Source organism: Pseudorca crassidens, chromosome 16 (assembly GCF_039906515.1).
Source record: "Pseudorca crassidens isolate mPseCra1 chromosome 16, mPseCra1.hap1, whole genome shotgun sequence".
Lineage (NCBI taxonomy): Eukaryota > Metazoa > Chordata > Mammalia > Artiodactyla > Delphinidae > Pseudorca > Pseudorca crassidens.
This window is the reverse complement of record NC_090311.1, coordinates 79764476-79776631: the sequence shown is the minus strand read 5'-3', so window position 1 is coordinate 79776631 and position 12156 is coordinate 79764476. Positions and strand designations below refer to the sequence as shown.

Below are 12156 nucleotides of genomic sequence, written 5' to 3'. Positions count from 1 at the left end.
ATCACGTTTTAAATTCCAAGGCTGTAACTGTAGTCGAAAAAGGGAGAAAGTAATATATGTACCAATTTTAATAATCTGTATATTAATTCACATGCTAACTGTAATAAGTTTAAAGGAATTATATAAGCACATTCTGTTAGGATCACTGAGATGGTGGGTCATCTGCTATACAATTCCAGCCATCCAGAACCTAAAACAGGCACTTAACAAAAGAGTAGATCTTCTCGCTCTTTCATAACAGTGGGCTTCGTTCGTTACAACAGATCTCACCTGCACAAATGTTCTCACTCATTTCCTTTTAATGTCAGAACAGATTTCTGTTCAGAGTTAAATATTCCCCCTTCCAGTGTTTACAAGCCAGACACTGCCTGAGAAACAGAAAGTGAAAATGACTAGCCAGTTTTCACTGCTGAAGAGTGAAGCGCAAGCAGCCGTGACAAAATTACATGGAGCACTTTACGACCGTGAAGGCGGTGCTGTAAGGACAGTTAACCTCAGTACACCTTCCACAACCGCGGCAGAGAGGAAGCACGGGGACTAAAGATACGGAAGAGAGTCGTTCGCAAATGAGACCCTCTGCTCACCTCCAGACAGTAGTCCTTAAGTGGGTGGAACGCTGCAAAAAAGAAATGCTCCTGGATCCGTTGCCAATTCTTCTTCGCGTTCCTAAGTGTTAAAGATACATGTGAGGTACAGACTAGTGAACCCACTCCGGTAAGGGGGCAAGCCAAGTAGCTCTCTTAAAGAGGCACTGCAGAATTTAGAATGCATGGAAAATCTTGTGAATTTTATCCCAAGGTTAATAACCCCTATCTCCAAGATCAGCGTCCTTAAAAGCTGACCCTAAATCTGACGTTTTGAAGTGAAACTCAAAGACAGACAAAGAAATTAAATAACTCCCACAGTCCTGCGTCAAACAATGACTCAACAAGAATGAAACTCAGGTCTCCACTCCATCGAGGAGACAGTCGTCAGTCAACAGACCACTATGGGAAAATCTCACAGGAACAGCTGCCGCAGGTACAACTCCCTTGCTTGGGCAAAAAGAATTCTAAAAGGGAACCATGTAAGAAATCTAGGCTGGGATCCTTATGTCTCTCTCTGGCCATAAATGCTTTTTTTTTTTTTTTCAGGAGGGAAAATCGTTACATAAGTTCCTTTTTTGTTTCTGGCTGTGCCGCGCAGCATGTGGGATCTCAGTTCCCCGACCAGGGATTGCCCACTGCAGTGGAAGCGCGGAGTCTTAACCTCGGGGCTGCCAGGGAAGTCCACGTGAGTCACGTTTTCTACCCTGAAGATCCACGACACGCAGCCAAACTGTACCAACTTTGTTAAGCCAGGTGAAAGTAAGAGGTTTTAAATACTTAGGTACATGCTCACAACAACAAAACCCAAAAATGTGTCAAGTTTTAGAAGGCAAAAGAGGGAGGAATAAAAGTGACAAAACATGGCCACCGGCAGGTTTCAGTTTAAATTCATGACCGACAACCCAAAAGCTGAGCAGCAATTTCAAGATGCCCTCCCGGTGAGATCATTCTCCTGCTCTGGCCAACGTACCTCCGTCACCCCTGAGTTCCCAGCCCCTCCTGTCACTGCCGGCTGGGCCTCAACATCAGCGGGGTGAGGAGAGGAGACCTGAGATGAGAGACTGGCCCCTCCTTATGCACCTGTCTTCTCTGCCCCTTGGCTTTCCAGGGTCTCTTCAAAGGACAGCACCCCAGTGTGTGTCCGAGCTCCCATCCCCCTGGGTTTTGCTACTGAGTCGTGCACCCCGACCTACTCCATCACAGCAGCGGTGCGGTATCTGTTTGATACTGAGCATCTGACTAGGATTTTGTTTGGGGGATAGAGAAGCTCTCTTAGAAAAGAAAAAGGCAAGAGCTTCCAGCTTTAACCCGGACACCTGAGGGGTTATGCGCACGGCTTTAGAGTCCGGCCATGCTGCTTCTCAGCAGCTCTTTGACAACAGAGGATGAAAACATCTGGCTACGCTGAAGAGAGACGCCTAGAGGCCCCTAAATTAAAGACCAAGCATTAAAGGGCAAAAAAAAGAAAAAGATCAATGATGGAGCTGACAGCACTCAGCACTGTAATTAAACTGCACATCAAATAGTGAGCTGCTTAAATGCTGCCTAATCCGAGCTCTGTGCACTGCAGCGTGATGGGTAAACAGGAGCTGCTGAAAGCTGGGCACCCTCTCTGCCCTCTCTGCACACAGTGCTGGACCGAGGGGAAGGGGACAAGGCCTGCTTACCCTGCTCCATGCATGTTTTCCACTTGATTCAGACTGGATTCAATAACGGAAGTCAAAGCATCAAGTTCTTCAACGTGCAACGTCTTACACATGCTCCAGATTTTCTTAAGAGCAACTAAGGCATACAGTCGAATGCTAAAATTGTGATTAAAACACCAGTGCAGTACGACAATAAGGGCTTGCTTCAGAATGAGTTTCTGAAAAGGAGAAACATTCTTCAGATGTAAACATGGACCATTTTACCCTTGACTGTGTGACCAAGAACAAGGAGTACAGGTGACAAAAATGCTACAAAGTGAAATCTTATTTCGCTGTTTTTGCATCGTCATTCTCAGACAGATACACTGGCAGGAGTGATTTCCTCAAGAAGGAGAAGTATCTTCCCAGCTCTTTAGTTTTTATTTACCATGCTGCCACACATGTTCTCCCCCATACTCCAGTACCTAGGTTAATCTGAATGATGTACTTTCATGCTAACCACTGTATGACCAGTGTTTTAAAGAAGTCTCCATCACTTATTACCTTACCATGGGCTGAAAAAGTTAGAAATATTAAGTGAACTTGAGCAAGGTACCTCATAAAATGCTGTTTTCCCCTGGTCTGAACTACTCTGTTTTCCCTAATAGTGACCTTGGACCCACACAGCACTGAGTGGCGGCAGGAAAATTAAGAAGTGGGGAGAAAAATAATAAGAGTTTAAACTTCCCTGTAGTCCTTTCCTGGGAATTCACAGTTTTTCACCTTCACGGCCAGGAGATTTTATGCAATGATAATCCTTGATTTCTAAAACCACACAGTTCAACAGATATTGAAAGGCAAAGGAAGTGACATGTATTAATGTGTAAACCAGATGGACTCAAACTTTTAATACAGTTATCAGGAGCTACCTTAATGCTCCTACAAACGGCTCATCTGTAAATGTTCCTGGGCTGCACCAAGCTAAGAGCCCTGCAATAGTAGTTTCCTGTCTATCTCACTTCTCTCAACAGATTGTAAGCAAATCTCTTCCCTGCACATATTTAAAACAGAAAGACAACAGCTGCCATCACCTGATGCTAGAGCTTTCGCAACTCCTACAGAAGGTGCTAACACAAGTTTGCACATAACTATAACTAACACACTGCCATCTGGCTGACAGACACTGTAACACACCATCAATTTTAAGATATTATCATGGTTTTTGAGGTTAAAATGTGGTGGGAAGAAAGACCTGTTCTTAGGATTGATGAAATAGGTTAACAACGAAATCTGATTGTTACTGTGCTTAAAGACAACACTTCGAAAAGTTCTAGGAAACCTAGCCCCCCAATATTTTTACCTCACTTTCCACACTAAACAACGTTTCTTTCAGACAGCTGACCATTGAACAACAGGGGTTTGAACTGTGCAGGTCCACTTATACGTGGATTTTTTTTCACTAAAGACGTACTACAGTGCTACATGATCCTCGGGTGGTTGAATCCACAGATACAGATGAGGAACCTTGAATTACGGTGACTGTAAAGTTACATGTGGATTTCCCACTGCGCAGAGGGTCGGTACTCCCAACTCCTGTGTTGACCGAGGGTCGACTGTGTTAAGTTTCTCCCAGAATTTACAACATATAAGTACACTCTATATAGATTCAATAATATAGAATCTTGCTCTAAATCTTTACCGGCAGGTTTTCCTGAATTCTCCACAGTTGCCATAGTGATTAACCAGAATTAGCTAAGATCTCTACTTATCTAGGGAAGATGCTTTAAACCTGAGAAAGATGAAGAACTGCCTTTCACACTCTGAATAATGACAGTCATTTTATACAAACCTTCAATAACACAATGGCTTTTAATACTCTGGCCATGAGTTTCTTTGTACAAGCATTTGTTAAATAACTCTGCCAGCCAAGGAACAGTTAAATGCAATAAGGGAAGTCTTATTTAAATAATCTTACGTAAATACTTGCATAAAGTTAAGCATCCTATCATTAAAAGTTGCCCATTAATTTGTCTAGAGATTTAACATGGGCTCAGGCATTACCTCAGTGTGTGTGTGCCCGTGGGTAACATCTTATTGTGCATTTGTGTCTAAGTGCGTATGCCGTTAGGAGGGGAGTGGAAGGGAAGGGGAGAAACTGCAAAACACACAAGGACTACTCTAAATGAGAACAGTTAGCACAAACGTATAAGTTCTATTTTGATAGTCAAGTCTGAACTCTTCTCATAAACAATATAAACCTACCTTCTCTGGAATATTTTCAGTAATGATGTCCAAATGCGACAAAACTGATAAAAACGTACAAATGCTTGTTTTGAGGTTTTCTTCGGCCTGAAAATAAATCAGATACACGAAACAGTCACTCAAGGCTGCCGCGAGCCCGTGCACATCAAGGCGCCGGGCTGCATGCTTGGGGCCCGGGCCATGAGGCCGGCTCTTCCCCGACGCGGCCACGGCCTGGGTGGGAGGAGAGGAGGAAAAAGCGAGAAAGCACAGGAACGTCCCAGAGTCAAATGCCCGCACGCACAACACTCATCCGACACACGGCCGCTAACCACTCAGGCGAGGAGTACCTGGGGGAGACCAGGGTGAGCTCACTGCACGGAGAGAAGGGCTGGCTGGAGAGAGCGGGGGTGGGCGGGGGAACAGCTGAAGATGACCAAGACGAACCAAGACAGGCAAGCGGGAGGCAAAGGCCCCCGTGCGGAGGGGGGGAGAAGCAGAGGTTAAATGGGGCCCTGCAGCTGCTTAAAAAGAGCCTCAAGAGGGCTGCCCTGGTGGCGCAGTGGTTGAGAGTCCGCCTGCCGATGCGGGGGACACCGGTTCGTGCCCCGGTCCGGGAAGATCCCACATGCCGCAGAGCGGCTGGGCCGGTGAGCCATGGCCAATGAGCCTGCGCGTCCGGAGCCTGTGCTCCGCAATGGGAGAGGCCACAACAGTGAGAGGCCCGCGTACTGCAAAAAAAAAAAAAAAAAAAAAATGACACAAACGACACATGAACTGCGATCTGAAGGAAGAGCAGCAGTTATGCAGGCAAAAAGGAAAAAGAACAGAAAAGGTCAGGGCGGTACTCGGCCACATGGGGGCCCCGATGAAGCAAGCTGTCCAGTAATCAGGCCCTAAGGCGGGCCCCGCCCCCTGGGGGGCTTGGTCACACCATCTGCCCTGGCCAATAAGCAGCACGCGATCAGAGGCTGGGAACGTGCGGGTTCACCAGGGCGCGTCCTCCTGGAACGCTCGTCCTCGGCACCCTGAGCGACCACACACACAGCTGCAGAACCAGTGGTGCTCCGCACCACGGCTGTCCCCACTACTGCAGCCAAGGTGATAAGCACGTGGCCGAAGAAGTCGTTTGCAGGTCCCAGCCCAGTGGACACCACATGCACAACAGCCCAGCCTGGTCCTGTCAATCCAGAAGCAGGAAAAATAGCAGAGTGCTGTTCACACCCCTGGCCTTTTGGAATGTTCCAGCAACAGAAAACTGAGCCCATGCATGCATCCATGACTCGACTGCAGAGGTGGGAACGTGGGGCACACGGACTGGATGGGGAAGAGGGCACAGGCCACGTGAGACCTGCAGGCCACGCACGGCTGAAAGTGGACGACCTGATCACTTTTTTTCTTTTGTTGTTTTTTTTTTTTTACTTTTTGGCTGCACTCTGCAGCATGTGGGATCTTCGTTCCCCAACCAGGGATCGAACCTGCACCCCTGCATTGGAAGCACGGAGTCTTAACCACTGGACCACCAGGGAAGTGCCCAATTCCTCAGCATTCTTATCTCTAAGATCAAACAAAGACTTTGCTTGGTAAATAAAAATATAGAAGGCGCCTATTTCCCTTACTCCTTAACAACAGAAACCTTTTCCATCTTTGTTTTGTTGGAACAGAAGAACTCTCAAATAAAAATTATGCTGTACTCAAGATAAACGCCAGGGCTTTCTGTCTCTGTCTAAATTAATTCAAATCCTGCAAAACACAATTTAGGGTGTCGGTACATCAGGGGCAGGGCAACTGACAGCCAGAAAACTATTAAAGTGAAACAATCTCCAGCATAGCTAAGATCTTTTCTTCATTAAAAAAAATTATGAAAAATCTCCTTTACTTACGTAAGAAAAACAGTCCCAGAACTTTGGAAGAAATTGAGGGAATTTATGAAGAATCAGTATAATAATCCATTCTATAAAATATTTTATGGATGCTTGATTATTGATGAAACCAGCCTGGAAAATCTTGTCAGTAATTCTATTCAAGAAATTCTGAGAAAAATAAAGCACACAAATTAAACTGTTATGGTTATTAATTTTAAAAAATGTATTTTTATTGAGATAGCACTGACATATAATGTATAAGTTTAGGTGTACAACATGATGTGATGATAATTTATTTATTTTTTAAACATCTTTATTGGAGTATAATTGCTTTACATTGGTGTGTTAGTTTCTGCTTTATAACAAAGTGAATCAGCTATACATATACCTATGTCCCCATATATCTTCCCTCTTGCCTCTCCCTCCCTCCCACCCTCCCTATCCTACCCCTCTAGGTGGTCACAAAGCACCGAGCTGATCTCCCTGTGCTATGCAGCTGCTTCCCACTAGCTATCTATTTTACGTTTGATAGTGTATATATGTCAGTGCCACTCTCTCACTTTGTGATGATACATTTATATGTCGCATTATGACTACCACCTTAGCAGCACTAGTCTCTATCATGTCCCATAGTGATTTCTCTTCTGTGGTGGGAAAAATTAAAATCTACTCCTTATCAACTTTGAAAATGGTTACTAATTTTAATTAAGAAATAGTCACTATTAAAAAAACAGCTTAAAGTTTTATCGTGGCATATGAGTCTTTAAACAGTTAAAATATTACAAAAAAATACTGAGGGGAAAAATATATTAAATGGGGCCATGTAAATCAGTTTCCAATTTATTTCTACAACACCTAATTGCCTTAGTATTCTATTAAAAAAACTTCTGAATAAACTTCAATTTTAAGAACTAAAGTATAAATTTTAAGCAGACGACCTTCTCAATTTTAAAGTAGCACATGACAGTTTCTACTACATAGTTTATTCATATGAAAACATTATGCTTAAAGGTACGAATGGAATAAATGTCATACCTGATCGAATCTGGGGAAAAGTACAAGCAGAGTCTGCCATATTCGGTTTTTCACTCTATGTTGTTGAGAATTCACATAGTATCGAGTTCTTGACTTGGACACCAATTCATCCTTGGGGGGGAGAGGGTGGGACCAATATTAAATTACCTACTGAATTCATGATTAATGAAAATAAAATCAGTGACAACTTCAAGTTTAAAAAGTATAAACTGGGCATAGGAGCCTGTTATACTCCGAAAGGCAGAAGGATAAGAAAGACACTTTCTTATGATACTTTTCCCAAGTTTCCTTTCAAAACACGAATTTCGTTCTTTTGTTTAACTTATCTTTTTTTTAAAAAAAAAGTTTTATTATTCTTACTTAATTAATTTATTTTTATTTCTGGGCCACGCCGTGTAGCATGTGGGATCTTAGTTCCCTGACCAGGGATCGAACCCATGCCCCCTGCATTGGAAGCGTGGAGTCTTAACCACTGGACCACCAGGAAGTCTAAACTTATCTGCTTTTAAAATTAGAAAAGGAACCATACAAATTTACGTAGTAAAAAAAGTACCTGAAAATATACTTCTCCTTCCTTGTGCCCAGTTAAGGGGGAGACATGGGGTCACAGGGGTGGACTTTGCACTAAAAATGTTTTTAAGTTTATCGTATTTTAGTAAATAGTGACAGATCTGAAGAATATATATTAGCAAAGGAATACAATGCCCCTTGATGGCGTAAGTTTGGAATAATGGAATCTGCAATTTGATATAAACACCACTAAGACAGGGGCACCTCAGTAAACGGACACCTGCCATCACCAGACACAAGGCAACGGCAGCAGAGTCCTCCTACGTTAGCAGCGCTCTCCCCGGCTTTCACGGCCTGTGCTGTCTAAGTTCAGCCAACTGGCGGGTTTACTTCTGGTACGTCACTGCGAGTGCTGGAACTGCTAAGTTAAGATACTTTAAGGTAAAATAAAGCATATTTACTTTTTCTAATAGCTTGATTGCAAGATCTTCCATAAACAACTTATGAGACATATTTGAGTCATCTAATAAACACAGGAATTTGACAGCACAAATTCTCACGTAATGGTCCTCTCTTTTAGTACTAAAAAATATAAAATGATAGGTTATGTTAATACATTTTCAAAATTAAAAAATACATTAGATATTAATTTCAAAATATCAAAACCTTCCAAAGTTTTCTAAAATTAAGTAGCTTCATATTTAATGACAATGCATTTTATTATTATGTTTTTACATCTTTATTGGAGTATAATTGCTTTACAATGGTGTGTTAGTTTCTGCTTTATAACAAAGTGAATCAGTTATACATATACATATGTTCCCATATCTCTTCCCTCTTGCGTCTCCCTCCCTATCCCACCCCTCTAGGTGGTCACAACGCACCGAGCTGATCTCCCTGTGCTATGCGGCTGCTTCCCACTAGCTATCTATTTTACGTTTGGTAGTGTATATGTGTCTATGCCACTCTCTCGCTTTGTCACAGCTCATCCTTCCCCCTCCCCTGACAATGCATTTTAAATCAGGATAGACAGTGGACGGTAATGAATACATCAACGGGAGATCCTGTACACAAAGTCTGAATGAGCACAAATTCACCCAGACTTCTGGAAAAACAAGGCACACCCTACTGATACTGGGTCAATAATACCTTATCTGTGGACAAAACAGATCACAGCTCATGACACTGTTCCTGGAAGAGGACCACAGACACCTCCTGCTCAGGGGCAAGAACACACACCAACACCTCGATGCTGTCGTCACCGTGCACTCTAAGTGCCCGTCTCTAAGTGAAGGGCAAACTCAGAGAGCACTCACCATGTGTGCTGAGCGTCCCGGCATTTTCAGTATCCAAATGGGGAAAAATAAATTCACTGAAATTGTTAATTATTTCCAGGTTCATTAAAATGACTATAATGTGAATGAATGTCATTTTAATCTAACAATATCTGTCTAGTAGAAATCAAAATATTCTGGAAACGTCAACTAAATAAATGTCACTTATTGTTATACTATAACCAGCCAAGAAAACAAAAAATTAATTAAAATAATTAACAAGGAAAAATGTATATATTTAATGACGAGTGGCAGATTTAAAACATAGCTATGACTCTTCGAATAATAAACTTTGTGGTAACTGTACACAACTGTCATTTGTTGTCCTAAACTCTAAAATCAAAATCAAACTATGTGCACTGATGATCACCCCTCCACCCAAATAAAGAAGAGGGATAGGGATAGGGATTGCATATTCCCCACAGTTATTTCCTTATTTATGCTGGACTTGGCACTAAATTTTTTTTTTTTTTTTTTTGTGGTACGCGGGCCTCTCACTGCTGTGGCCTCTCCCGTTGCGGAGCACAGGCTCCGGACGCGCAGGCTCAGCGGCCATGGCTCACGGGCCCAGCCGCTCCGCGGCATGTGGGATCCTCCCGGACCGGGGCACGAACCCGTGTGCCCTGCATCGGCAGGCGGACTCTCAACCACTGCGCCACCAGGGAAGCCCCACACTAAATTTTTTTAAAGTTTATCATATTTCAGTAAATAGTGACAGATCTGAAGAAAATATATTAGCAAGGCAATATAATTTCTAACACAATTTGGAAGGCTCATGCAATATCTTATACAGAATGTTTCTCATATGATGTTATGTTTTGAATGCCGCATTTATATCAAGATATGGAGGACCCACCATACTTACTTTTCAATAACTGTGTTCGCTGCACACTCATGCCCAAGATTTTCTATGAAGGTCTGCACATCCTGAATAAGTCTTTCCATAAAACACATATGACAAAGAACAACAAGTTTTAGAAGAAAAAAATTAAAGTCCCAAATTAAAAATTAATCAATATTCTTCTAACTGAAAGCCTTAAAATAAAGACACAATTCTACCCAGACAGACACTTAATATAAGTTACGTGAGGCTGAAATAATGGCATCTTTTACCTTTGATCACGCCGAAACACCGTTCCAAATATACACGCCTCAAGGACAAGTTCGCTGTAATTTTTAGCAGTAGATAAAGACACATTTGAAGCAGAAACGATCCAGGATTTGCAGCAATAACTTATCAATATATTGAAGACTCCAGTTTTTATAGCAGACATTTCAATTATCCTGTACATAATCTGGAATGAAATACAATAGTTACTTTATCCTTTGACCAATTAAGTTTTTTCAAAAAAGAGAAAAAAAAATTCATGTTGCTAAAAACTGTTACTTGAATGCCTGCAAATGACAGTTTCAACATAACCATAAATAGAGTCTAAAAAATTAAAAACTCTTCCCTGTTTGCACGATGCAAACCAATCACAGAATGCTAAGTTTTCATTTCTTAATACTAAAAATAAATAAAATTTTACTGATACTGATATTCACCCAGAACTATCCCAGAGGAACAACTGCCCACAGTTATAGGGAATGAAAGGGAGAAAAAACGCCTCACCCTTGACATTTTCAGTTTTCTTTGCACTTGCCAGGGGCCTCCCTTTCCTCAAAACAAAAGAGGCCCCCCTCTCTAAGTGTGTACCGTGGGTCAGGAAAGGATGCAGAGACAGCAGGGTAATAAATGGATGTATTTTCCATCTTTTCCTTTGGATAAGGAGTGTATGTGAATCTGAGGCATGATGTAATTCCATCACCTTATGTTCCCCACACGTATCCGTGACTGTAAACACAAATGCCTCCAGAAACCAGAAAGACCTTTGGATAGGTTATATCCAGAGAAATATTTCCTTGAACAAGAAAAGCAACCGCACAGATGCACTGACAAATGGCACGTGACGTTTGCCCTCAGGGTCCAGGAGAAATCAAGCCACGGTCTGGAGTGGAGCAACAGAAAGGGTGTGCCCCACCTGGATGGGCCAGGGACCAGTGACCGCCGGGACACTGCTGTCACGCAGGAATGACCAGCGTTACCAGATCATACAATTTTCCAAGAGAAGAGGAAATACAGATTTTCATGCAAAGTTCCCAATCCTTAAAAGCTGGCAACTAATTCAAAGGATTTTAATTTGATTATATGAACCAAATATGTTTGTAAGGCAGATGTGGTTCATGGGCTACCGCTGTGCACCTGCTTCTTTACATCTAGCAGATTTTGTTCTTACTCATGACACTGAAGAAGGTTCAAAATATTGACTGACTGAATAAATAAATAACAACAAATCTCATATGTAATTACAAATATAACTCTCTTCTTCTTCATGTGCTACAGGTCACACAAATTAAAATGAAAACAAAAAGTTCCCTCTTTTTTCTAAAATCATCAGATTCAGACATAAAGTAGAACGGTGCTTGCCAGGGGCTGGAAGGCGGGGTGGGGGAAGGGGAGATGCTTAATGGGGACAGAGCTTCAGTTCCACGAGATGAAAAAGTTCTGGGGGTCTTTCACGATTATGTAAATATAGTTAACACTACTGAACAGTACACTTAAAAATGGTTAAGATGCCACATCTTATGTTTCATGTTTTTTAATCCCAATTTTAAAAAAAGTTACCTCTTTGATTTTGAAATAGGCCTGGCCCTTGATTTTTGCAGCAATGGTAAGAACTTTGGGATCAAAAACAAACTGAACAAAAGCTTTTAAGTTAGACCAGAATATCAGCTGAGTGTTGCTTAAAGAAGCTATGATTTTCCAAGCCATGTCAAAAGACACTATGCAGAGAGATTCAGAGGAGGTCAGAAGCTGGTAGGGAAAAAAAAAAAAAAGAAATACATAATTATCACAATTTCAGAAACTGATGGTCTGTTCTTATGGTTATTCTTTAATTCCGGTCTCACTGTATCTTAC

General features: G+C 42.1%; 2 protein-coding genes across 5 annotated transcripts in view; one reads left to right on the top strand and one right to left on the bottom strand.

The window, feature by feature from the left end:
- Positions 1-12085, top strand: part of COA6 (cytochrome c oxidase assembly factor 6) — a 36940-nt gene extending 24855 nt beyond the window's left edge. Inside the window, exon 3 of one of the 2 annotated variants that reach the window (XM_067711074.1) lies at positions 11161-12085. In XM_067711074.1, the coding sequence (XP_067567175.1) occupies positions 11161-11241 (81 nt within the window). In that variant the 3' untranslated portion in view covers positions 11242-12085. Of the gene's footprint in view, positions 1-1133; positions 5846-11160 lie in introns of those variants that run through there. The other variant, XM_067711072.1, reaches the window with a different exon arrangement.
- Positions 1-12156, bottom strand: part of TARBP1 (TAR (HIV-1) RNA binding protein 1) — a 61396-nt gene that overhangs the window by 6273 nt on the left and 42967 nt on the right. For 2 of the 3 annotated variants that reach the window (XR_010936045.1, XR_010936044.1), the window contains exons 17-26: positions 11863-12051; positions 10311-10492; positions 10063-10134; positions 8325-8445; positions 7354-7464; positions 6337-6486; positions 4475-4561; positions 2255-2451; positions 585-666; positions 271-368 (exon numbers count right to left, since the gene is read on the bottom strand). Coding sequence is in view for 1 of the 3 variants with exons in the window: in XM_067711069.1 (XP_067567170.1) it covers positions 585-666; positions 2255-2451; positions 4475-4561; positions 6337-6486; positions 7354-7464; positions 8325-8445; positions 10063-10134; positions 10311-10492; positions 11863-12051 (1191 nt within the window). In the remaining 2 variants the exon portion in view is untranslated. The remainder of the gene's footprint in view (positions 1-270; positions 369-584; positions 667-2254; positions 2452-4474; positions 4562-6336; positions 6487-7353; positions 7465-8324; positions 8446-10062; positions 10135-10310; positions 10493-11862; positions 12052-12156) is intronic. The other variant, XM_067711069.1, reaches the window with a different exon arrangement.